This window comes from Staurois parvus, unplaced genomic scaffold (assembly GCF_062004578.1).
Source record: "Staurois parvus isolate SC_StPar_1 unplaced genomic scaffold, SC_StPar_1.0 ptg000217l, whole genome shotgun sequence".
NCBI lineage: Eukaryota > Metazoa > Chordata > Amphibia > Anura > Ranidae > Staurois > Staurois parvus.
In genome coordinates, this window is record NW_028318013.1 from 7,814,922 (window position 1) to 7,842,077 (window position 27,156).

At 40.6% G+C, this 27,156-nt stretch overlaps 1 protein-coding gene across 2 annotated transcripts in view; it reads right to left on the reverse strand.

The window, feature by feature from the left end:
• Positions 1-5,579: 5,579 nt before the first annotated feature.
• LOC149460927 (multidrug resistance-associated protein 1-like) overlaps positions 5,580-27,156 on the reverse strand; it is a 382,011-nt gene continuing 360,434 nt past the window's right edge. For both annotated transcript variants that reach the window (XM_089679079.1, XM_089679078.1), the window contains 4 exons: positions 21,091-21,249; positions 20,282-20,448; positions 15,531-15,725; positions 5,580-11,571 (listed from right to left, as the gene is read on the reverse strand). In XM_089679079.1, the coding sequence (XP_089535205.1) occupies positions 11,463-11,571; positions 15,531-15,725; positions 20,282-20,448; positions 21,091-21,249 (630 nt within the window). In that variant the 3' untranslated portion in view covers positions 5,580-11,462. The remainder of the gene's footprint in view (positions 11,572-15,530; positions 15,726-20,281; positions 20,449-21,090; positions 21,250-27,156) is intronic.

The following is a 27,156-nucleotide window of genomic DNA, read 5'->3' on the forward strand; positions in this document are numbered from 1 at the left end:
CTCAGCAAATACATTGGAGTGTCTACTTTCCAAAAAGGGGTCATTTGGAGGGGTTGTTTCTACTATCCTGGCATTTCAGGACCAACATTAGAAACTTTTGCCACACATCACCCACTCTTGAAGACCAAGCCTTTCTAACACATTTTGTTCACATGAAAAAACAGCTTTTTGCTAGAAAATTACTTTGAACCCGCAAACATTTTTTTTTAAAGCAGAGGCTCTAGAGAATAAAATGGTGGGTGTTGAAATTTTTTACATCACACAGGATTTGCGTGATTTTTCCAATACAAATCTTTTAGAATTTTAATGCACAAAAACACAATATATTACCCAATTGTTTGATAAAATATATGATGATGTTACGCCAAGTAAATAGATACCACACATGACATGATTTAAAATTGCACATGCCCGTGCAAAGACAACAAAGTACATACATTTGTATTAATCGATAGGCGACAATGTAAAAGCATTTACAGGTCACCAATTTATATTTACACAGGTTGTCTAGTGCTAGAATTACTGCCCTCAATCTGACGTTTGCGGCAATACCACATGCATGGTGCAACCACCCGTGTACATACCGGCACAGGGTCAGCGCTTGGGCATGCGCAGGGAGGCAAGGGTGCTTTTTTTTTCTTTTTAATTATTTAGATTTTTTTAATTATTTTTACACTGTCCCTTTCTTTTCTTTTAATCACTTGTATTGCTATCACAGGGAATGTAAATATCCCTTCTGACTGCAATAGGCATTGCCAGGTATTCTTTCTTGAGAAATCTGGACTCTAGATATCTCCTCTACCCTTACATCATCTGATCTCACCAAGATCGGTGTGATCAGATGCTTTCTCAAGCTTCCGATTTATTAGACTATAGAGATGATTGGAGCTATTCTGGTCTCTGATCAGCTCTATGGTCAGCCAGCAGATCTTCTGGCTGCATTCTCGGATCTCAGGAGAGCCCAAGAAAACTGTGGAAGGCGGCGCGGGGGGGGGGGAACCAATCTGCTACTCGTAAAAACAATTCAGCAGCTAATTGGCCACTAGGATCACTAGGATTGCTTTTACATGAAAGCCAACCACCAGCTGAAAAAAACGATACCAGGATGATGCCTGTATCTGCAGCCATCATCCCAGTATACCCAAAGTTCAGGGACGTACCAGTACATTGCTGGTCCATGTTGGGAATATACAGTCATGGCCGAAATTGTTGGCACCCTTGATATTTTTCCTGAAAATCAAGTATTTCACACAAAAAAGGTATTGCATTAACACATGTTTTGCTATACACATGTTTATTCCCTTTGTATGTATTGGAACAAATATAAAACAGAGGCAGAAAAGCAAATATGACATAATGTCACACAAAACCCCAAAAATGGGCTGGACAAAAGTATTGGCACCCTTAACTTAATATTTGGTTGCACACCCTTTGGAAAACATAACTGAAATCAGTCGCTTCCTATAACCATCAATAAGCTTCTGACACCTCTCACCCGGAATTTTGGACCACTCTTCCTTTGCAAACAGCTCCAGGTCTCTCTTATTGGAAGGACACCTTTTCCCAACAGCAATTTTAAGATCTCTCCACAGGTGTTCAATGGGATTTAGATCTGGGCTCATTGCTGGCCACTTCAGAACTCTCCAGCGCTTCTTTGCCATCCATTTCTGAGTGCTTTTTGACGTATGTTTGGGGTCATTGTCCTGCTGGAAGACCCAGGATCTTGGACGCAAACCCAGCTTTCTGACACTGGGCCCTACAGTGCGACCCAAAATCCTTTGGTAATCCTCAGATTTCATGATGCCTTGCACACAGTCAAGGCACCCAGTGCCAGAGGCAGCAAAACAACCCCAAAACATCATTGAACCTCCACCATATTTTACCGTAGGTACTGTGTTTTGTTCTTTGTAGGCCTCATTCCGTTTTCGGTAAACAGTAGAATGATGTGCTTTACCGAAAAGCTCTATCTTGGTCTCATCTGTCCACAAGACGTTTTCCCAGAAGGCTTTTGGCTTACTCAAGTACATTTTGGCAAACTGTAGTCTTGCTTTTTTATGTCTCTGTGTCAGCAGTGGGGTCCTCCTGGGTCTCCTGCCATAGCGTTTCATTTCATTTAAATGTCGACGGATAGTTCGCGCTGACACTGATGCTCCCTGAGCCTGCAGGACAGCTTGAATGTCTTTGGAACATGTTTGGGGCTGCTTATCCACCATCCGGACTATTCTGCGTTGCAATCTTTCATCAATTTTCCTCATCCGTCCACGACCAGGGAGATTAGCTACAGTGCCATGGGTTGCAAACTTCTTGATAATGTTGCGCACTGTGGACAAAGGCAAATCTAGTTCTCTGGAGATGGACTTGTAACCTTGAGATTGTTGATATTTTGCCACAATTTTGGTTCTCAGGTCCTCAGACAGTTCTCGTCTCCTCTTTCTGTTGTCCATGCTTAGTGTGGCACAGACAGACACACAATGCAAAGGTTAAGTGAACGTCTCTCCTTTTTATCTGCTTTCAGGTGTGATTTCTATATTGCCCACACCTGTTACTTGCCCCAGGTGAGTTTACAGGAGCATCACATGCTTGTAACATTCTTATTTATCCGCAGTTGTGAAAGGGTGCCAATACTTTTGTCCAGCCCATTTTTGGAGGTTTGTGTGACATTATGTCGAATTTGCTTTCTTTCCTCCCTTTTTTTGTTTTGTCCCAATACACACAAAGGGAATAAACATGTGTATAGCAAAACATGTGTTAATGCAATACGTTTCGTGAGAAATACATGATTTCCTGGAGAAATATCAAGGGTGCCAACAATTTCGGCCATGACTGTATGTAACAGCAGAGAACACGGGCATACAATGAATTGGCTCTGTGAACCAATATAACAGCAATTCTTTTTTGTAACGCCCATGTTGAGGGTTAGGCTCAAAAAAGTTTTTAAATTCAGAAACCGTGATAGGCTTCCATGCGGATTGTCTGGCAAGAGCTGAATTTGGGTGGGTAGTGATGTATTGTTCTGCTTTTAAATTGCTTTGGCCCACAATCAATTGGTACAAATCTTTCATGAAAAATAGCGGAGGGGCTAAATGCTAGTGCTGGCAGCGAATGGGGCTGCTCCTGCTAACACTGAGTTTTTGGGGACATTATATATCCGTACAAACACTATACTAGTAATGAGGGTGATCAGCGACCTATAGCGTGAGTGTGATAGTGTGCGGGCAATCTACTGCTAGCTGACACTGGCTGTGTGGGGCGCTTACTGACCCTGACGCTACCTGATGCGCTAAAGGCAGGAATACAGTGATCAGTGAAAAATTGTATATATTGACACTGTACTAATGGCGCTGGCTGGGCGATCAAAGGGTTAATAGGGGCAATCAAAGGGTTAAATTTGCTAATCGAACGTGTGTGTAAAATGCAGTGCTTTTACTCGGTGCTGTGTTCTCCCTTCTCTCCCTGGGGGGGGCAGCAGGGGGCGCTGCCGCTCGCTCGCAAAATGCGGGTAAGCGGTTGGCAAGTAGTTATAAAAAAATACCATATTGAGAATTTTTTTACGTTTTTTTTTTCCTATAATTTATTAACTTTTATTAGAATAGTACAATGTTACCATAGTAGCATTGTACTACTGTGTGTGTGCGGGGGGGGGGGGGGGGTGATCAGGGATTTCTTTTTTTTTTTACACTTTACTTTGTGGGAGAAATAAATATCATTTCTCCTGCAATGCAAAGCTTGCTGTCATGAACCTAACTCATTCATGAACTGTCATGAATGAGTTAGGTTTTTGAAAGCTCAATATAGTGATCTGTGATTGAGTGGAGCTGGTCACATGGTACAGGGTGCTGTGATTTGCCCCATGTATCATGTGACAGCTGTGGGCCAATCACAGCTCACTAGGAAGAGAATCAGAACTGTTATGAATGAGATTGATTCATAACAACTTTGCTTATATTGTGATCGCATAGCGATCACATGATTGCTGGGTCCCATTCACCGGGATCTTCATTCAGCAGTTGTGGGGGGGTGTAACGCTGTGCGCCCCCCTTTCTTAGTACAGCCAGAGTGACATACAGGTATGTTGCTTTGCCTGTAGCTGCCACCCGGCCGCAGTACATTGCGGGCGGCCGGCCGGGAAGCGGTTAAAGATGCATCCTTCGCCAGAATGGTAAACACTTTAAGCCTGGACACTACCAAATCCACAGTCCAAAGTTTAACAAGGTCTTCCTTAAGTGGGTTAAAGGCTGGTAAATGCCCTAAAGGTACAAACAGCTTGCCAGGATTTCAGCAGTCTTCATAAAGGAAGACTGCAAACGTTGAGTGCACTGGAAAAGTCTTGGTGGTCTTAAGAGCAGCCAAAAAAGGAGCCTAGACTGGAGAAAGGTGTGCCTGTCAGGGATTCAGTATCAAGCCAGAGTCTTGGTGGGTAAAAGCTCAGAGGCCAACAATGCTGTCAACAAATGAAAAAGAAATACTGCAGAGGAAGGTACGAAGTGCACTTATGATCAGAAATCAGAAGCAGTATTTAGCCTATAAAGTTAGGCATGGCTGTAGTGAAATCCTCCCTGAAAAGAGTGGAGAAAGTGGCCATGCCAATAGAACTAAGGTATACTCCAAGGCCTAGACTTCAGCAGTGGCCAAAATTTCAGGCCATCTATGTCAGGCACCTCATAAGGGACATTGCAGACAGCACGGAACATTAAGTGGAAAGTAAACTGGACGCACCCGGTACAGCAGGACTGTTTCCTATGAGTCTGGACTCATGTCCAGACATGTTGCTCCATAAGGCAACAAGCTCAAGGTAACAGGCTAATCCTCAGATACTCAAACTTGGCTGCTTGGGTAGCAGATATAGGTAGGATACTCACACACTTGGTGCTTGGGTAGCTGGTAGAGGGGAAGGCGGCTGAGAAGCTATGACAAACCATAGAGTGTTTCATGTGTCTCCTGCAGTCAGGAGCAGCAGTAGGAAGGTGTATCCCCAAAACTGAATGGTCAGAAAGGGAGCACACAGTAATGTCAGTGCTCAATCTTTTAATGTTAACCCCTTCCGTTGCAAGGCCTACAGCACCTATTAGTGCAAGCAACATGGTAGCCATCAGGGCTCAGCACACATGGCTTTCTCACAAAGTCTTCATAGACCAGGTCATGCCAAAATAATGCCATGGCTCCGGACCTGGAATGAGCTTTACAGCTAACCTTTACCATTACACACAGGTCTGAAACAGTGCTTAGACTAGTGCTTGTAGGTCAAATTCAAAGCTGGTATAGCCACACATAGCTTAACAGAAGCGTAGGAGGAATTTTGAAAAGATGATATCTACCAAAAGGCAATTAGGTTATATTTTTCTCTGCAGAGAGAAGAAAAAATGCCCCTCCTCTTAAAACACTGCTAACACTAGTAGTGGTGGTTATTTTGGGCTGGCTCATACATTTTTGTGTCAGTGAGCAGTCATCTTGTAGGCGTTTATTGTCCCACAATGGATGAGAAAAAAAAAGTATATATATATATATATATACACACACACACACACACACACACACTACTGAATCACACATTGAAGATGAATGGAGACAAGCAGTTTCAATCTCTCTCTAAATTACATTTATCCTGCAAGTGATAGATATCTGACAAGGACACTGCATCACATTCCTATACATAAAAAGGCAGCAAACAGTTGTTTCTATATCAAAAAGTACATATATTTTTTACCCAAGCCAAGTCACAGCATGTTCTTACAACAAACATTGCATCATTATGTCAAGAATACACATATAAAGACAAGCACAACAACGGTTGTCAATAATAAGTTCTTTACAAAACTTATTTAGTTTTCACATATAAAATTGCAAAAAGAAAATACCATTCTGTAAAATGAGGGAATATAACTTACCAAAAAATAAATAAACTTGTAACCCAAGAATAGATTTATCTCTAACCGAGGTAATAGTATGCCACCTTCATTTCAAAACTTAAACTGGACACCAGTTTAGACACATTGGAGAACCACTGGGTCTGGTTTAAACATTCCACCAATTCTGAACTGCTCCTTTAAGAGAATATGTGGATATGGTGTTGGTGACTGTTCAACCATTTACTGTTATTCAAATGTACAATATCTCTATCATACCTTGTTGGCAGTCTCTGGCTGATTGTGAGTTATATGAACTGCAGTTCATTTACAACTGGAGTGCTAAATTTTATGAATCTATTATTAACCAAGTTCAAAAGACATTCATATAACTGTCTGCAAAAAAGATATGCATATTAGATAGCACCATTAGGCTCTTTGTTAAAGCACTAGATTTTTGAGTACTTTTTTATAGGTAACTGCCGTAAGTTATGGAAGATTTCTGTACATGCTACGCTTATAGCTACTTTTAGTTGCCCAGAATAACCTTTCTTAACGTTCTCTGGCAATAAAAGGTTAATAAAGCTAAGTTTGCGAATACAATGAAAATCTATGGCACTAGACAGACTAAGAAATTGTAATCTGGAAAAAAGATGAATTACATAAACATCTATAATTTTAAAAGCCACTGAAAAGGCATACAGTCTTTTGGATCTGCTTTTTAAATACATTTTGTTATTTTGCAATAAACAGAAGTCTTTGGATAGAATTAATAAAATGGCAATTCTACTGGAGTACAACATTATTGATAAAAATCTGTTAAATAATGTTTTAGCTTTAAATTTCACTTATAATATATTTAGTCTTAACTTGCCTTCCAAATTGCATATTTTATTAAGTCCCAACCTTCACTTTTTCTTCCAAGTTCAGCATTACCTCCCCCATACTTTTGATAAAGGCAAGGTTGATGAACAAATCAACCCCTGAAATATTTCTTTCCTTTTCTGTTTACTTACATTTCTACAGACTCTATAAAAGGTCAGACTGACCAAAGCTGGAATTTTGGGTATGTGCTGAATGGCTCATTCTCCTACTGGCTTCTGTTCTCAGAAGCCAATGGTAAGTTCTCCCCATTGGTGCATTTTATCATTCCTGTCGCAGCAATGTTAGTCTCCCCATTTTTTTGTTGCTGTAACTTAGAATAAATGAAAAATCCAACAAAGTAGTAAATCTGCTTCAAATGTTCATCAAAGATTGGTGCAGCTGTGAACTCTGTTGTAAAGATTTTATTAAAAGATCAGTTCAACTTGCCAGCACCCATCTAAAAGTTCAAGATTCCATTTTGGGTAGACTGACCTTTTAAGGTTAAACTTAAAAGAAATTGGCTAATCTAAAAGAAATATGAGGAATGTTGTAACTGCTAAGAACTTTATTTCTGCGTGTAAATAGTATTTCTATAGACGCCATTTTTTTTCTATAGATTAAGTCTTTCTTGCAAGCCTCAAACATTGTGAGACTAGTCCCTAACCCAACTTCCCTTGTCTGATAGCAGACATATATTTCAGCTCCTAATACAAAAAGGCAAATGAGCTTCAAGAAGGTTTGTGGCAACTCATTCACACCCTACATGCTGTAGTTCATTGTTGAACACCCTGAGATGCAGTGCAGCTAGTATTACTCTCAGGACTGCAGAAAGGAGACCCCTAAGGGGTGTAAAGATGTAAAGATGAGATCTATGGTGTGCCTAAAAGGAAATATTTCAGTATTCTGTGTCTATGCAAACATTGTGTATTTATAGTAGATAGTATTTATAGCTGTAGATGGACCTCCCGCTAATCAGTATCTACGACTGAAAGAAAGAAATATTTCTAAAGCTCACTGATGTAAATAAAATGTTTGATGAACACCATGTTAAATGCTTGATTTACAACATAAAATGTCAGTGAGGCAGAGCACTGCTTTCAGTTTTACATTGCCATATGCACACTTGGTAAACTGTTAGAACATTTAAAGTTATTCTAGATGTATCTAGTCTTTGTGGGCAGATTACCTGTTATCTTGCCAATCAACACAATCATTTAAAAAAAAAAAAACATGACAATGCAGCCTCCCCAGATTAAGGCAACATGCCTGAGATAAATATTTAAATAGTTTAGCAAAAGGAAGAACTGCTTACGCATAAGGCTTTTAGCGCTCAAAACTGATGCATCTGGCAAGTGAAAAGGGCAGTACTCTGTAAGGTGCTGATACATCAGTAGAACGACATGTTCCCTTTTCTTACTATTGAAAGAATAAGCTTTTAAGTTTCTAATGACCCAAAAAGTGCTCTAAAGTACAGTTAGTATGCTGGTGTTTTGAAATAAGTTTGAAAGTATAAATATAGAGAATATATGTATATATTGCAGCATAAAAGTGCAGTGCTACTTGGTAGCAAAAAGGGAAGAACCTCTGACTGTCAGTTTCATAGTCAAAATAACCTATACCATAAGATTTTGACAGGACATTGCTAAGTGGACAGATAATGACCCAGACACATTGGTAGCAATCTGAAATTCAGCATGGTAAAAAAATCACTAGTGTATTAGAATGACCAGAAGAATAACTTAAATATTGCAATGCATTACAGTTCTGAAACCCCCAAATGTATTAAATTACTAATCTGAAGCGAGTAACTATATGACAACATTTTAAGTTTCATCAAATAGTGATTTAAGGCAGAAAAATAAAAAAAGAAGGATTAAGTGATGAAGCAGAAACTCGCTGAACTGATATTAAGGGGTTTATTTAATAAAGCTGGAGAGTGCAAAATCAGGCTCACTTCTACATTGAAACCAATCAGCTTCTAACCTCAGCTTGTTTAATTAAGCTTTTGCAATAAAACCTGGAAGCTGATTGGTTTCTATGCAGAGGTGAGCCTGATTTTGCACTCTCGAGCTTCTGTAAATTAACCCTTAAATGTCATCTGAGGCCTACATACTGTGGAGGCAATCATTTTGTGGGTAATAGTTTACCACTTCCAACTATATGATCTTGTGCATGCTAGCATTCCTTGTGATCCGAAATATTGGATTTCACACCCATCTGTAGCTTGTCTATTCAGACGCATAACGTTTTTATTCATTTAAGAAGATGGATTCAGTCTGTTGCGGCAAGGACCAGTACACAAATTTCTAGAAGATGGGAAAAAACGTAAACTGAGTGTTCACAGTAGTGGACCAATCTTAATTTGAGGAAAAAAAGCCCTTTAAGACAGATTTCCAGGAAAAAAGTCCACTCTGTTTCTCAATGACTAGTATATGTGATAGAAGGGTGTTCGCCTTCTATTGCTGCTAGGTTTAACCAAACTACAAAGTAATACATGTTGAGATTTCAATTGCTGATGAAAAATGACATTGCAAAGCTTTCATAAACTATAAATTCTGTATGGGAATCATTGTGTTTTAGGGGTTCCAAAATATCTGACCTAGACAAAGAGAGGCTTTCCATTTTTTCTTGTGACAAATCTTTAAAGGCAGATTACCTCAGTTTAACCACAAAGATGTGTGCCACCACAGTGCATAGCCATCATCCATTCATATATTTTAACATATAAAATAAAACTATAGGTTTCAGCAGGAGTAGAGGGGGGCAAAAACCCTTTTAACTTTTTTTTTTTTTTTTTTTTAAAGTACAAAAGTTTGGCTGTTTCCATGTAACCAATAAAAATATCATTTTTCTTCACTTTTAAATATACATTTTCTATCTGTTTGTGGTAAACAGAAGTATTTCATTTTACCTGAGGTTTGCTTTGAAGAGCTGATCACAATTCTTCGTGGAAAATATGGAACACTCACCCAGTTACTGCACACAAGAGACTGGAAAGTTACACAAGTCTAGGGGTAAGATATGTCCTTTGTGCTCTGCATCTTTATAAACTGAAATTGCTTTTTTTTTTCTTTGATGGTTGATGAAAAGACATTGCAGGCTGCATTTTAGAACAATGTCTCTTATAAACAATGGGAATGCTGTTCCACAGTAATAAATGAAAAGCTCTGTAGTCCCACTGAGTACAAAATATATGTATATAACAGTCATATGATATTATTTTTCCTGTTTTGGTGTGACATAAAAAGAGATCATCTGGTTGAGGCCCAAAGTGTGTTTGTAAAAGCAGTAATTGCGAGAGTGCAAGGATTTGGCATCCAAACTGCATGTGTCATCCATACACAGGAAAGACTGAAAACTCAGTATTAATGATTACTTATTCAACCAACCTTATAGTATATATTTCCTTAAAAACCTTAGCGCAAACATAAATATGACTGCCACCACTGTATGTGGCAGACAGGTACATTAAGCCAGGTCAAAAGTACCCAAAACACAAGTATTTAAAGCACAGGCTAAAACACCATTTTAAAGGCAAGTCTCTGACAATTGAAGAGCTTTAATATTTACCTTTCAGGCTGTTGTTGCCTTCCCTCCCATCCAGTGCTGCAGCCTCAATCAGTTTCTTTAGCATTTGACACTTCCGGGAGTGTTGGATATTTGTATTCTCCGCCGTGTGTCATGGTTCCTGCATTATTACAGGACGTAGGGGTCAGGATATACATCAGTGATGTAGGGGTCAGAGTATGAAACCATAACACATGGCTGATAGCAAGAAAGTTCCAGAAGTATTAAATTCTGAAGAGATAGATGGAGGCTTTAGCACTGGAATGGACTGAAGAAAAGAGCATAAGAAGTGACTATAAGAGCTTCTACTGCAAGAGACTGGTCTGTAGGGTTGTCTTTTACCCTGACATGGTTGCTTTAAGGCCTATTCTTGAATATACAAAATCAGCATATCAGCTAATTCAGTATAGCAGTGAAAACAACAATGATCTGCAAAATGTATTAATCCACATTGTATTCTGTAGTCAGATTATTTAAGAGAGAGTTACTGATTGTTTGTTAGAAGTGAAACGCAGTCTGCAAATTTCTGTAGAATTTCCTTGTTAAATAAACCATCCACTTATCCATTGTTCCACCAAAAGTAGTAATTTAAAATCAGCATTACCCAGAATACTTACTGCAGCTTTAGGATAGTGACACAATGGAAAGTGCAGAATGTTTTTAGATATCATCTAGCAATCCAGTACAAATATACAGGATGGAGGTTAGTAGGTGCTAACTTATTTGGAAAATTAGATTTCATAAGTTTTAAAATAATATACTATCAGATTCAGCAACATAGAGAAGCAGCAATTTCTGAATATACATTGGGGTGGGAAGCATGCTTGATCAAACCAAACTGGAGTGTCTCTAAATTAGACCAAATAAATTGTAGATAAGCATGGCTTTCAAGCAAGAAAAATGATCTAGGAGGTCATACTATTTTATGCCTAGTTATAGGAACTTAACTGTAGAACTAAATAAAACTGGACACTGAATATGTCAAGAGAGCCTGAAAATTTCGGTCACAGAAAAACATACATATTCCTGAAAGAAGAAAATGAAAAAAGGCATTCAGAGTCTACAATCTTCTCTGCCTATATCTGTCGGTAATGAGGGTTTAACAGTAGTCCACTTTAACACCTTGTTAATAAAGCAGTCTTTTCTTGAGTGTTACTATTAAAGAAACAATGTTCTAGTGTAACAGATTCACACTAATCCAGCGTCTTTGGCCATATTGTAGAAACATCCTTTCTTCTGAAGAAGGTTGCTTGGAGAATTAAACTCCACAATTTGACCTTTATCCAAAACCATCACCCTAAACAAAGAAAAAGAAAGGAAAAACCCAGTAATTAAATGTATAACAAGTTGCCTATCAGAAGGGAACAACTCAATGGGAAACTTTGGGGCGTATATTTTATTGAACATACCAGAGAAAAAAAAAAATCTTGCCTCATTATAGAGATATATATATATATATATATATATTATATATATATATTATACGCAGCCATTGTATGTATGTTCATATGTATGTATGTTCATACAGTATGTATGGATATCTATTCTCTTTTTTTCTTCTTTACTTGTAATGCCAATGCAATCCCCTAGGTGTCACTGTGACAACTATTCTGAGGCCCATTCATTTAAATGTACCCATTTTGATTGGTTGCTTTGTTAATTATTCCAGTTCCCACCCCTACTTACTATAAGTAGTGGCTCCTATCACGGGGGTTCAGGGTCTGAAGAAGGCATGTCTGCACATGCTCCGAAACATGTTACCGCCCCCTTGATGTCACGTCCAGCGTGTGTTCCATGCCTCTCCTGGAAGTACGGCAGGCATCTTGCCCGTGAGTTCCAGCACACTCACTACTGCTGGTCGGCTCAGTGTGTCTTCCTGGCATTATACCCGATGAGCTTTTATATGACTGCTATCTTGTAAGTGCTTTTAACCTTTACTACTCAATAAAGTGCTGCATTCTGCACCTAGATGTGCCTTCCTTGCTATTTAAAGTATACGTGAATGCCAATTATAAACGTTTCTTTTTGCTTTCTTTTGGTATGTTACAGTATAACTAAAGGCAAAATAATTTTTTAGCTTTGGACAGAGTGGAGAGGGATCAGGCTTTTATTGCTGCCTGTGCCCCCATTGAGGAGATTCACCCTCTTTATTTGTCATGCTTAATCTTATCACAAACAGTGAAAGAAAATTCCAAATTTTGGGATGACACCAGAACAGGAATAGAGAGGAAAATCTCCCAGTGGGTACACTGGATCTGGCAACCCTGGTAAAAAAAAACAGGGATTTCCTCACTTTGGAGGGACTTCCTCTCACATTCTATTCTGGCTATGATTCATGAAGTGAAGAGAAATCTCCCCAATGGAACACAGATGGCAGAAAAAAATCCTGACAGGTTATAAGCCTCCCTTACTCAAACCAAAATGAAACGACATTCGTCTTTAGTTCTACTCTAAATATATAACTGAAAGAAGTTTGTTATGCCTGTTTGAAAGGGGTGATGGAGATCAGAAATACAGGGTGCAGCAACAGAACTTCCTTTTTTGAAATGCGTGCCATTCAGGCTGTAGCGGCCATAGCGGGGCGGTAGTGGTCTCAGGCGACAGGCATAGTTCTAAAGTTTTTGTTCTCTCCAGGTCAGTCATCATCATGCGTTGGAACAGTGAGCAGCGTGCGTTTGCCGTAGAGGCCTACTTTTCGAACAGATTTTCTGTGATCGCAACCCAACGCGCCTTCCGACATCGCTTCAATGTAGCCCCGTTGAGCTGTGTCCTGGACCGGAAATCAATTGTTATGTGGGTCACTACATTCAGACAAACCGCGAGTATGACAAGACGAAGAGCTGGAGTCCCTCGACCCATCAGATCACCTGAGAACATCGAAGCAGTGAGAGCTTCAATCTTGCGATCCCCGCAGCGTTCTGCACGCAAACATGCGTCTGCCCTTGGACTTTCAGATCGTTCAGTGAGGCGAATTCTTCACGATGACCTTCATTACCATCCGTACAAGTTGGCGATTGTGCAGGAACTCTCCGAACGCGACTTCAATTCTCGGAGGAACGCATGTGAGGCAGTACTCGAAAACGTCCCTGAGGACGCAATTGTTTTTTACAGTGATGAAGCCAATTTTCACTTGACTGGATGCGCTACTGGGCCGACACCAATCCTCGAGAATTGCATCAAAGGCCTATGCATTCATCCAAAGTCACAGTGTGGTGTGCAATTGCCTCAGCTGGGATTATTGGTCCCTGGTTCTTTGAAGAAAATGAGGTCACAATGACAGTGAATTCAGACCGGTATGTGAACATGTTGGAGGAATTTGTTTTTCCACGACTTGATGAATTGGACTTAGGGGACATTTGGTTCCAACAGGACGGAGCAACGGCTCACACTTCAAGAGCATCAATGGCTGTTTTAAGGGAACACTTCCCAGAGCGCCTCATCTCAATAAAGGGTAATTTGGAGTGGCCAGCCGATTTGGCCCCTTGCGACTTTTTTTTGTGGGGTTTTTTGAAATCCCGCATTTATGTAAACCGTCCAAGGACCCTACAAGACCTGAAGGCCAACATCCATGCAGAAATTGCCAACATACCCGCTGCTATGCTGGTAAGGGTCATGAAAAACGCCAGAAATCGGCTTATTCAGTGTATGGACAATGGGGGGCGTCACCTACCTGATATGATTTTCAAAACTGAGTAAAACAGAACTTTAGATATGTACCTACATTATTAAAGACAATAAAAACAATTCTGATTCATAAAATGGGTTCTATTGCGATTTGAAAAAAGGAAGTTATGTTGCCGCACCCTGTATTTTATTTTTGTGTTGTTTTGTTGAAATCAACAAGTGTGTCAAGCAATCTGCTTGTCTGCTTAATTAAATCTATCATTTAATGTGCCCCATAGGGGGTGGAAGATGAGCTTGATCTCAGCAGGTGGCACAGATAGTACTGTGTCCTGCAGCTGGGAAAAGCCAGACATGTCGGCACCCGGGGGCATGAGGCTTGGTCAAATTGAAAGGACAATATAATGTCCCTCTGCTGGGAGAAAATTCTCAGAATGTGCAGAGTCAAGATGGACAGAGCAGCCCATGGTTGCAGGCCTTGCTAGATGATGCACTGAACGGTGCTTTGCTTTTTGCATTGGTTGGACTTTTAGTTCTACATTGTCTGTGTGGCTTTCTAGACACTGGGATTTTGTTCTACCTTCTGCTCTTCCGTCAACTGTTACCTGTGTGGTCTTGAAGCTGTGGCCAGGAGTCACAGCCCTCCAAAGACCCGCGAGGAATTGGTGAAGGATCCCTGCCCGATGGACCTCCTTCTCCATGCCTATCTGCCTAGACTTCCTCTGCTGAGGCCACTGCTGGCTGGTGAGTCCCTGAATCGCTACCCTGTGCCAAAGACTTTGTCCTGTGTGCTGGACTTAACCCTATTCTGCCCAGAATCCTTTGCCCTATGTGCTGGATTAACCCAATTGTTCCCGAAATCTTTGCCCTGTATGCAGGACGTAACCATATTCTGCCCGGAACCCTTCGCCCTGTGTGCTGGACTTAACCCTATTCTGCCAAGAACCCTTTGCCCTGTGTGCTGGATTTCACCCTGCTCTATCCAGAACCCTTTGCCCTCTGTGATGGACTTAACCCTGCTCTGCCCTGTGGACTACCTGCCCTCTACTCCACCCTAAGGATCATTCTTCATTGCTGTCTCTTGTGTTGTTCTGTGGACTAGTTTTTCTATTGTCTGGAACCTGAGTTTCCCCAATAAATGCCCACATGTTGGGTTTCATGTAATCTGCGTCCATGTGCTCTCTCTCAGGCAGATCCCCACTCCTCTTCTCCTTAATATAGTGGGAAGTGTTCTTTAGTCCACAAACATGAACATTTGTAGTCCTATCACACCTGTTGGATTGTGACAACACCGCTACTCAATAGATACAGTACAGTGAGTGAGCATCATCAATCTAGTGTGTTGCTGGCAAGATAATCCGGTTAAAAAAAGGTTAAAAAAAGAAAACTCATGCAACCTTTACATCTAAAAAAAATTGTAAGCTGCAATATATTACATTTTTGTTTTTGGGTTTAGATACATGCATGTGAAGTTTTAGTGCTGGTCAGTCTTGTCGCAAACTATTAATTTATTTTATGTACTTACAGCTGCCTCCAATAACGGTCTACTCTACAGATGGTAATTTATTTGTGTCAGGTAAAATTTGTTGAGTAGACAAAAATGTAAATGTGAAAAAAAGAGAAGGAAAGATATACCTTGTGTAGTCCATGATGGTATTTAGCCGATGTGCAATGGTTATAACTGTACAATCTTCAAATTCTTTTCTAATAGTTGACTGAATAAGTCCATCAGTCTCTAAGTCCACAGCTGCTGTGGCTTCATCCAACACCAAGATTTTGGTCTTCCGGAGAAGTGCTCTTGCCAGACACACAAGTTGACGTTGGCCAATGCTGTAAAGCAGACAAACGTAAATATGCTCACTTAGGCCAATAATGAAACAAAAACTTTGCTAAACAAGTTAGCTCATAGAGATGCAGATTTAAGCACATGATCAACTTCTGCCCCATTGCACAAAAAATATGGCCTCCTTTACACAGGCAACTGCAGGCAGACTTTTGCCAGCCTAAGAGACAATGCTGAGAAAGTCTCATAGGCTACTCCTCCCTACCTGGTGCAAGGGCTCAGCACATGCAATAAAAGTCAAAATAAGGAGGCCATACTCCAAAGTAATCCAAGCACAGATAAATGTATTGTTCAAGTGCACAACACGCACAGCACAGACTACACCCTCTAACTTTCACCCAAAACACAGAGATGAGAGAGAGAGCAGGGGTAAGACATTAATGTACAAATTTATTTTCTTAAGTTCTTAATCATTCAACCACAAGTACATACACCTCCAAATAGATGTTAATCTGCCTATCCCAGATGCTAGTTACAAAACCTAAACACCATCCCCTACCCTTTAAAACCCTTAATCTATAAATAATTGCAAAATCACTGGATATAATGAGAGAGGGAAATTTGCATACATATATATATATACACACACACACACACACACACACACACACACATACATACATACATACATACAGTGAGGAACAGAAGTATTTGAACACCCTGCGGTTTTGCAAGTTCTCCCACTTAGAAATCATGGAGGGGTCTGAAATTCACATTGTAGGTGCATTCCCACTCTGAGAGACAGAATTTAAAAAAAAATTCAGGAAATCACATTGTATGATTTTTAAAGAATTTATTTGTCTTGCACTGCTGAACATAAGTATTTGAACATAGTGCAGCGCTGAAAATAATGACAAAAAGGTAGTCCACTAAAAGTCTATGACATATAAACGTATCCAGTGTCTGATGTGGAATCAGAATAGGTGATCCGTGTGGAAATGGCTGGAAAACGCACTCACCAGAAGTAAGACACAAACGCAGTGTGTATATAAAACTCAAGGATCTTCAATCCAGAGGGAAGTAAAGCTGATCCGGTTACAGGAATGGTGAATCCCTCCTCCGCAGATGCAGCAACCGATCTTCCTTAACACGATTAGATGTAGAATTCCAAGACCAAGGTTCTGCAAGCAAAAGCTCTGTTACCTGGTCTGTGTTGCGGCAATACCTTCCGAGCTTCATGCAGAGTACCCAGCAGAACCCTGGGAGCGACACCTGATGCTGAGGATCGGAGGAGTGCCGGGGAGCGCCTCCTGCGCACTGAGGACCATCCAGCGATTCTCAGGCCTGAGAATCGCTGGATGGTCCTCAGTGCACAGGAGGCGCTCCCCGGCACTCCTCCGATCCTCAGCATCAGGTGTCGCTCCCAGGGTTCTGCTGGGTACTCTGCATGAAGCTCGGAAGGTATTGCCGCAACACAGACCAGGTAACAGAGCTTTTGCTTGCAGAACCTTGGTCTTGGAATTCTACATCTAATCGTGTTAAGGAAGATCGGTTGCTGCATCTGCGGAGGAGGGATTCACCATTCCTGTAACCGGATCAGCTTTACTTCCCTCTGGATTGAAGATCCTTGAGTTTTATATACACACTGCGTTTATGTGTCTTACTTCTGGTGAGTGCGTTTTCCAGCCATTTCCACACGGATCACCTATTCTGATTCCACATCAGACACTGGATACGTTTATATGTCATAGACTTTTAGTGGACTACCTTTTTGTCATTTTGTCATTATTTTCAGCGCTGCACTATTTTTATGTTATTGCTTTTAAGTGTATTGGTTGCTTAGAGTGCCTAGCCGCTTTCAGGATTAGCGCTCACTGCTGTTTCTTTTTATTCATAAGTATTTGAACACCTAAGAAACAGCAAGAATTCGGTCTCTCAAAGACCTGTTTCTGTGCCTTTAAAAAGTCCACCTCTACTCCACTCAATAATCTAACTTAGTAGCACCTGTCTGAGCTCTTTAAAGACACCTGTCCACCCCACAGTCAGTCAGATGACAACTACTACCATGGGCAAGACTAAAGAGCTGTCAAAAGACACCAGAGACAAAATTGTGGACCTCCACAATGCTGGAAAGGGCTATGGGGCAATTGCCAAGCAGCTTGGTGAAAATAGAGCAACTGTTGGAGAAATTGTTAGAAAATGGACGAGGCTAAAGATGACGGTCAGTCTCCCTCGGACTGGGACTCCATGCAAGATCTTACCTCGTGGGGTATCACTGATGATAAGAAAGGTAAGGAATCAGCCCAGAACTACAAGGGAGGAGCTGGTCAATGACATGGAGAGCTGGGACCACAGTTTCAAAGGTCACTGTCGGTAGAACACTACGCCGTCATGGTTTCAAATCAAGCATTGCATGGAAGGTTCCCCTGCTCAAGTCATCACATGTCCAGGCCCGTCTGAAGTTTGCCAATGACCATCTGGATGATCCGGAGGAGGCATGGGAGAAGGTCATGTGATCAGATGAGACCAAAGTAGAACATCATGCTTTGGGGGTGCTTTTCTGTGAAGGGGACAGGACGACTGCACTGTATTAAGGAGAGGATGAATGGGGCCATTTATTGTGAGATTTTGAGCAACAACCTCCTTCCCTCAATCAGAGCATTGAAGATGGGTCGTGGCTGGGTCTTCCAACATGACAACGTCCCAAAGCACACTGCCAGGATAACCAAGGAGTGGTTCCGTAAGAAGCATATCAAGGTTCTGGAGTGGCCTAGCCAGTCTCCAGACCTACATCCAATAGAACATCTTTGGAGGGAGCTGAAACACCGTGTTGCTCAGCAACTGTCCCGAAACCTGACAGATCTAGAGGAGATCTGTGTGGAGGAGTGGGCCAAAATCCCTGTTGCAATGTGTGCAAACCTGGTCAAGAACTACAGGAAATGTTTGACCTCTGTAATTGCAAACAAAGGCTTCTGTACCAAATATTAACACTGATTTTCTCAGGTGTTCATATACTTAGGTTCAGCAGTGCAAGACAAATAAATTCTTTAAAAATCATACAATGTGATTTCCTGATTTTTTTTTTTTAATTCTGTCTGTCAGAGTGGGAATTGCACCTACAATGTTTATTTCAGACCCCTCCATGATTTCTAAGTGGGAGAACTTGCAAAATCGCAGGGTGTTCACATACTTCTGTTCCTCACTGTACATACACACACATAGGAATAAATGCACTGACAAAAAGAAAAAAACTGAAGGGAAGAAATGGAGGTTGGGAGGATGGAGGTTGGGGGGATGGAGGATGGGGAGTAAAAGGGAGAAGGAAAGAGGGGGGAGAAAAGATTAATAAAAATATATTGTTAATCAATTTTCTGTTTAGATACATGGGTTGGACAAAATTATGTAAACACCAGGATAGGATATATCCAAGACGGCCTGAATTCCCCTGGGAACTGGCAAATATAAGTCTTGGATGATGGATAATGGAATCTGATACCACTCATTATGCAAAAGTCATTTCAGTTCTCGCAGAGATGCCAGAGGCAGAAAACAAGCCCGAACCTTGTTCTCCAAAACTGAAAATAGTGGCTCTATGATATTGAAGTCCGGCGACTGTGGTACCCAGGGAAAGTGCAAGCCTTCACCTGCATGTTTGACAAACTATGATTTGACAACACCAGCTGTGTGAATTGGAGCATTATTGTCTTGGTAAATGGCAGTGTCTTCGGGAAACAATGTCTGCACCATGGGGTGCACATGGTCAGCCATAATTTGTACAGTCCCTGAAAGTGACTGCTCAAAACATGATTGTGCCGCCACCATGCTTACCTTTGGCACAAGACAGTCCTGGTTGTATGCTTGGGACGGTGTTCACCACACAAACACATCCGGCGGTTGAGAACAGTATGAAGCTCGATTCAATGGACCATATTACAGTCTTCTATTGATCGATAGTCCACGATTTATGGGAGTTGCACCACTCTCTCCTCTTCTGAGCATTAATATCTGTCACTAGTGGTTTGGCAAGTGCAGCTCGTCTGAGAATGTTTTGCTTATGGCGTTTCCTTCGCACAGTTTTTGTGGACACACGATTTGGAAGACTGAGATTGAGCTCAGCAGTCACTTTTGAGGCGGCAGTTTCCTTATTTTAGGTCACAATCTTGTCCTTTCATCTCTTTTCATCAGTTAACCAAGTTGACCGCGCTTATGCCTATCAAATGACATTTTCCTGGAAACTGTATATGCCGTCATAACCTTTGATATTGTACCTCATGACATGGCAAATAAATTGGCAACTTCAGTCACAGAGGCACCAACAATCTGCCCTCTTTGAAGTTCATTAAGCTCTGACATGTCGCCGTCATTCACCGCATACTCTGCTAGTAATACGAAGGTGAGGCTTCCCACCTGTTAGCTAGGTGTCTCATCACACAGCAGAAGCAAAAGAATGTTACATCATTTCTGCTTTCAATGATAAACATGGCATCACTTTCACACCTGCAAATCATGTAATGTTTCCATATTTTTGTTTATCCTAGTGGTTGAGAAATATCTTGTTATAGAGAAAGTGGTGAATGACACACTGTAAACATCCTACACTCACCTGAGATTGTCTCCACCCTCTGCACATTCATGGTTGAGCTTGTCAGGAAGACCTGAAACAAAGTTTTTAAGATGAGCAAGCTCCAGAGCAGACCAGATCTCTTCATCTGTGTACTTTTCAAAGGGATCAAGGTTCATGCGGAGAGGTCCAGAAAACAAGACTGGGTCCTACAATAGGAGATGAAAAAAAAAAGTAAAAACCATTAGCCAGAAACACCGAATGTTTTGCAGTTCATAACTGACAAACTTCATGACATCTGCAGACAACCTTCATCCCCCAACAAGTTTCTAAGTCACTGTAATGTATTTACACAATTTAGTTGTTTAGTTATATTGAAACATAAGAATGATACATGGTAAATTTCTATAAAAAATTGTGGCATTTTGTTTTAGCTGTGGGCTTATTTAACTGCGTAACTCAAATTGATTTTGCTTCATCTTTGTCCATAGATGTCAACAGCAATAGATGTTTATAAAAATCCAAATCCTAACATGTGAAAGAGAGAAATCCATTGAAGATATTCCAGCCCAGAGGATCCCAAACAAAGCTTATCAAAAAAACCTGCAATAATAGAGCTGCAACAGTAGCTATTTTCAAATTCCTCTAAAACAGGCAGAATTACCAGATCCTGTTTCACACCCCAACTACTACATAACTAAAGTCTATGGACAATTGTAGAGCTAGAACCCACAACACAACCTCACTGTATAAACATACGGTAGCCTGTCAAAATAGGTATTTAACATTTCCAAGAAGCCCACGCATCTTTTTGACAAATATCTGATAAGGCATGCTATGGATAAACATACCTGAGGAATAATTGTCAACTTGTATCGAAGGTCATGCAGACCAATTTTGGCTATGTTGCAGCCATCTATAACGATTTCACCAGAAGCAGCCTCATTAATACGGAATAGTCCTAGGGTGAGAGATGACTTTCCAGCTCCTGTTCTTCCAACAATCCCAATCTATAGATTAAAAAAAATGAAACAGAGCAAACACAAAAACCTAAAATTGGATACAGACATATTAGGGGTATCTATAGCTTTTCTGTAGAATTGTGGCATTAAAACTATAACTGTAAGGAAAGTTAGGTTAAAAAAAAAAAAAAAAACTTATTCGGTCTTCAGCCTGCAGAACCCATGCAACGGTGAGGTCATGCTCCTTCCAGCGATATCTTGGTGAAGGCAGAGTAGCCCAAATCTCACGAGAAGGTGCTCTTGTGCTGGAGTAAGTGTCTTCTCACAAGATTTGGAGTACTCATCTTTCCTCAGCCAGAAAGGAGAGTGATGTAAAGACGAGGAGTAAAAAGTAGGTATACTTTTTTATTTTACCAGTACAGTTTTTTTTACTGCTTATATGCAGCAATATTTACATGGGTAGGGGGCCCAGATCTAAATGTGGACCTTAGTTTCACTGCAAGTTCCACCTCTAACTAGTCAAAGATACTGCTAAAACCACTGCTCCCCCCACAAGCATACATTGTTTTTGCCAAATACATGTGCTCTGCGGTTCTGAAACTTTCTTTGCAGATTTTCAGTCTGGAGTGGCTATCCGAGCTCACAGCACATGTAGTCAGAATTGGTGCAGTAAATTAATCATTGCAATTAGGTTTGGTCACTTAAAGCCACAGGTTGTACCTGTGGTAAGGTAGTAATTACACACTGGTATCTCAAAACAAAATGTACCTAGAAGGTAAAATCACTTAAAGTGACAATAAAACTCTGGGTTAAAAAGAATATCTATTCTATTAACTAATCTTAATCTAAAAAAATCTTATATTGTTCACAGCATCCTCCAAATTTTTTTTATTGCTTTGTTTTGTTGCTTGAATCTTAATTCCTCTTGGATGGTAGCTACACTCACTTCTCCATGGTCCCACTGTAGCTGCCCTCTGTTGCTTACTTCTGAAATGGACTAAGGAATATGGACTATGGTAATTGTAGTGTACATAGAGCAGTGCACATGGCCCAAACTAATGTGCACTGCTCGGTCCAAACACACAGAAGTGAGGGTGAAAAGGGGTTGATCAGGAGCTCACTGAGGACATTACAAGGAGGCAGAAAACAACAACAAATAAGCAAAAATGCAAAACCAGTGTTCAACAATATCAAACAAAAAAAACATGCGTGATGGTGCTTATAAACTATCACAAACGTGAATATCACAAATATTCAGGAACAACGCATGTTCCCTTAATACAGATAGTCCAAAATGGTGTTTAAAACACCTATTTCTTCCGAATATAACAAACACCCGTGAAAGTGGGTAATGACACATATCCACAGATAGCTGTATTACGTGCTCACCTCCATGCCTCGACCCGCTAGGGGTCAAAACGCTTTTGGATCACTACACTGGATCCTCCATGCAAGAGACTCCTCTGGAATTGCATCCCTCTCTCCACAGTGGTCTCCCCCCTCAAGGACAGGCTAAGTGGTAAAACCACTCTCTACCTCTCCTCGTCCAAACCAGAAGTACGTCACCGCGTTGCATCACGCTAGTCAGGTAACTTAATCAGGGCTCTGCTGAAGTCACATGACTAACGTGATGCAACGCGGTGACATACTTCCGGTTTGGATGCCATCTTGATACACCCATGTACTACACCCACAAATATGAGGTTTGCTTTTGTAATGCTCTGAACAAGACTATGAAAATGTGAGTAGATATATTGAAGATTTGGGTTTACTTTTTCACTTAATAAACAGTATTACGCTATGGAAGCTCTTTGTGTTTTAATGAGATAACTGGCCATATCTTGCCTGGAGAGGAGTTGTATTACCACTGTTGTAATTCCTACACCGTTCACCTGATTTTGATGTAAATACCTTCAAATTAAAGCTGACATTCTGCAGTTAAAGCACATCTTGTTTGTTTCATTTCAAATCCATTGCGGTGGTGTATAGATCCAAAAATGTTAGAATTGTGTCGATGTCCCAATATTTATGGACCTGACTGTACATAATCAGCTAACCAGCTAATCAGCTATACCCCACCTAGCCCACTCATGCTCCAGGATATACAAGAGCGGTAAATTGTCTTTGTCCAGGAGACTATGGCACAAGATATAGCTGTATTTGCATATTATATAGACAAAAAAACCCCAAATGTTTTATAATACACAGTGCTTTAACAAACCGAATATCGGGGTTTACATCTATTTTAAAACTAGAAAGCATTATTCAGCTGATAAGGTCTTGCTTAGTCAACAAGATCTGAGATCTGTACAGAGGGGGTAAAACACTTGTAACGATAGTATTCGCATATCTATTATAAAATAATTTCAAGTATTTTATTTATGTTTTATTTATATTTTTTAAAGAGATTTAACCCCATTATAAGAGGTTATTGAAGTCTAGTATCTGAGACCAAATTTAGCAACTTCATTATCTGTTTAAAAATCATTATCTATCTTAATATTTTTGACTAATTTGGCCCAAGTAAACATTTTGTGTTTTTAACGGATAAGCTCACATTTTGCACAAAAATAATAAATGCACATTTTTTTGCAGGTATTATTTATTTGCATGTATCATTATTGTCTACAGGAGTGTGTAAAGCAGGGGTAGGCAACCTAAAGAGGTGGATATCTACCTGAACAACACGGGAGAAGTCAAAGATCACCAGGCACAGTGTCGCATCCTCACACTTGATTTAAACATCTAAATGCAGTGCAACCGTGTAGCACTCACCTGCATTGCACGGCAATCATGGCTTTAAATCAGGGGGTGAGGAGGCCACATATCGCCTTCTTACCACCTGTCAAACACACTCAGATAGCTTTGCAGAGGACTGCTGCACTTGTGAATGAGCCCTTGGTTGTATTCAGCAGTGGCACTCTTAGGGCTTTTTAACATATAAAGTTTGGGGTGTTAAAACCCTGCAAATGAGTCATGGTTTTACCGCCCCCAATCCCTGCCCCTGTTAGCTTCTGATGCACCAGTTAAAGGTGTACACATGTTGCCACTGGAATTACACCCCCTGTTGCTTTTGGTGGTTGCTACTGTCTGTCAATTGAGACCCACTCAAGTAAATGGGGCCACTCTGCAAGTGCCCCAAAACAGCCTGCTTCTGTGGGGTCCAAGGGGTTAAAATAGGTGGGAAGAAAGCAACACAACGCTGCCAGTTTTAACCCCTTGTTTGCTGTACTGCAGAGCACTTGCAGAGCAGCCTCATTCACTTGATGGGTCAATGCTTGGCAAGTGCTACACCCATCAACCATGACAGGACATAGGAGCCGGCACTACAGAGGAGGCATCGACTCATGCGGCTCTTGCTCCCTACTACAGCTCCAACTTTACAAGTAGTCACTCTGCATTGCACTCAATTTGATGCTCTGGGATGGCAGATCAGCAAGCCCTGACTGTGATCTACCAGTCACCTGGCTAAGTTCTACTGGTTGCTGACCTCTGCTGTAAAGCATTGCACCAGCGATCAGTAGATCGCTGGTGCCATGTAGATCTCCTGTAGATCTGTCAGCATATCTGCTTGCCCGTACAGAATGTACAGGTAAGCAGATATACTGACAGGAAGATTCAATGAACTACCACGCTGCTCACTGTGGTAGTTCATTGAAAACTACAAGCCGACAGCCGCTAAGGCTGTCGGGACTTGAAGTGCATTCATTCACAGAACTCTGTGAATGAATGACATGACCATGTGGGTGGAGCCCCGCATGGCCACGATGTTTTGGAATCTGATAGATAGTACGAGGAAACTTCTCCCCGTACTTCTGTCAGGAGGGGGAGCAGCGAGCGGTGGCTGTAGCATTGGTAACATGTTACATGTTTCCAAAGGTAAACTTATCCTTTAGCAACATATTGACCTTTTATGTGATGCAAGGTTTTAAAAATTACACTTTCTTAAAGCTGAAATTCAGAAATGATCTATAAATGCAATTTTACATTGGTTTACAATTATTCCTCAGATCTACAAACCCTAGTGGTATTACCTGTAAATACTAATATCCAGTTGTCTGTACCAGCCTTTCTCAACCTTTTCAACACAGAGGAACCCTTCAGATAGCTTTCCAGTCTCAGAGAACCCCTGCTAATAATCACTATACCTACAACTCATGATACATTAGTGTGATGGTCATTGGGAAGAATTTCCCCCTTACACATAGCTAAAAAAGATTAGTGGTGTCAGTGGGAATATATATGAGAAGCAGAAATTGATCAGTGCCCAAGGAACCCCTAGAAACCTCTGGAAGAACCCTAGTTGAGAAACCATAGTCTGTACATTTAGGAATGCATCTTTTTTAAAGCAGTCAATTGAGATGGTCAAAACTAGTTCCTCAGGAAGTCTATTCCACATTTTCACAGCTCTTACTGTGAACAAGTTTTTACCTATGTGAATGGTAAATTTCTCTTTTTCCAGACAGAGAGTGCCCTCTTGTCCTGTGTAATAACTTTAAAGTGAAGAACTTTGCATCATGTTCACTATATGGATTATTAATGTATTTATATATGGGGATCACATTTCCCCCTAATTGCCTCAAGGAAGAATACATTCAGTTCAGCTAAACTTTCCTCATAGTTGAGCTCCTCCATGCCTCTTATCAGTTTCTTTGCCCTTATCTACTCTCTCTCCTGTTACCCAATATCCTAGTAGTGAACGGATGTCAAAAACTAAAAAGCATAATCCAGATGAGGTCTTACTAAAATTTTGTACAGGGGCAAAATTATCTCTCTCTCTGAACTCTATACCTCTTTTAACACCATAAGGTATTTTGCTTGCGTTAGAAACTGCAGCTTGACATTACATACTATTATTAGGTTTATAATCTACCAAAACACCCAGATCTTCTCAACCACTGACTCTCCCAGCTGTACTCCTAAAATGTATGATGCATGCCTGTTTTTAGACCCCCAGTGTATAACTTTACATTTATCAACATAAATCCTCATTTGCCAAATAGTTGTCCAATTAAATAGTGCATTAAAGTGGTTCTAAAGACTACATTGTTTATCTTAATGCATTTTTATAATATACGTTAAATGTAATTACTCTGTGATTGCAGTTTCGCAAGTTATCCCTTACTTCCAAACCTCCAATCAGATCTGTGTTATTTGTAATTAGTAAATCTAGCAGGGCATTATTTCAATCTAGGGCATCCACCAATTGACACATGAAATTGTCCTGCAAGACATTTAAGAAATGATGAACCTTAGATGGGTGAGCATTTCTGTCTGCCCAGTCATGTCCCCCATGATAACAAGGTTGCTCTGCCTTACTACCATTTTTAAACATGAGAGGAGATCAGTCTTCTCCTCATCCTTCAGCTTAGGGGGCTTGTAGCAAACGCCCACTATTTATTTCCTGTTTGTTTCTTCCGTTTGAAGCTCCAGCTACAAGGATTCCACCTTCTCCCTTGCCCCATTAGCAATGTCAAAACTTTTTAAGCAGTTACAGCAACAGTTTTGTTCCTTGTGGGATAAAGATTTTATCCAAATAAAAGATGACCATTGCAAGCACCCGTGTCAGTGTTAAATGGGTTGTCTCAACCCTTCAACTGCTAAACCTGCAGGACAGCTTGTTCTTATGGACAGACTTTTGGCTAGATCACCAGGTGAAAATACAAGGAAAAAAGCCTAAAAAAGAAAACTAATATAGCCATCACATCTAAGAATTGGTGAGCTGCAATATAATGAATGTATGCTTTTGGGTTTAATACTGCTTTAAGTTTAAGGGACATGCTGGAAGGACATTATTCTACTACATAGCTTAGTGTCATCTGCAAACTTTAAAATGGTACATTTACTCCCAAACTATATATCATGAAAAGGTTGAAAAGTCCCAATACTGAACATTGGAGTACAGCGCTAATTACCTGAAACTATACTCCGTATGAATCAATATTCTTTGAATAC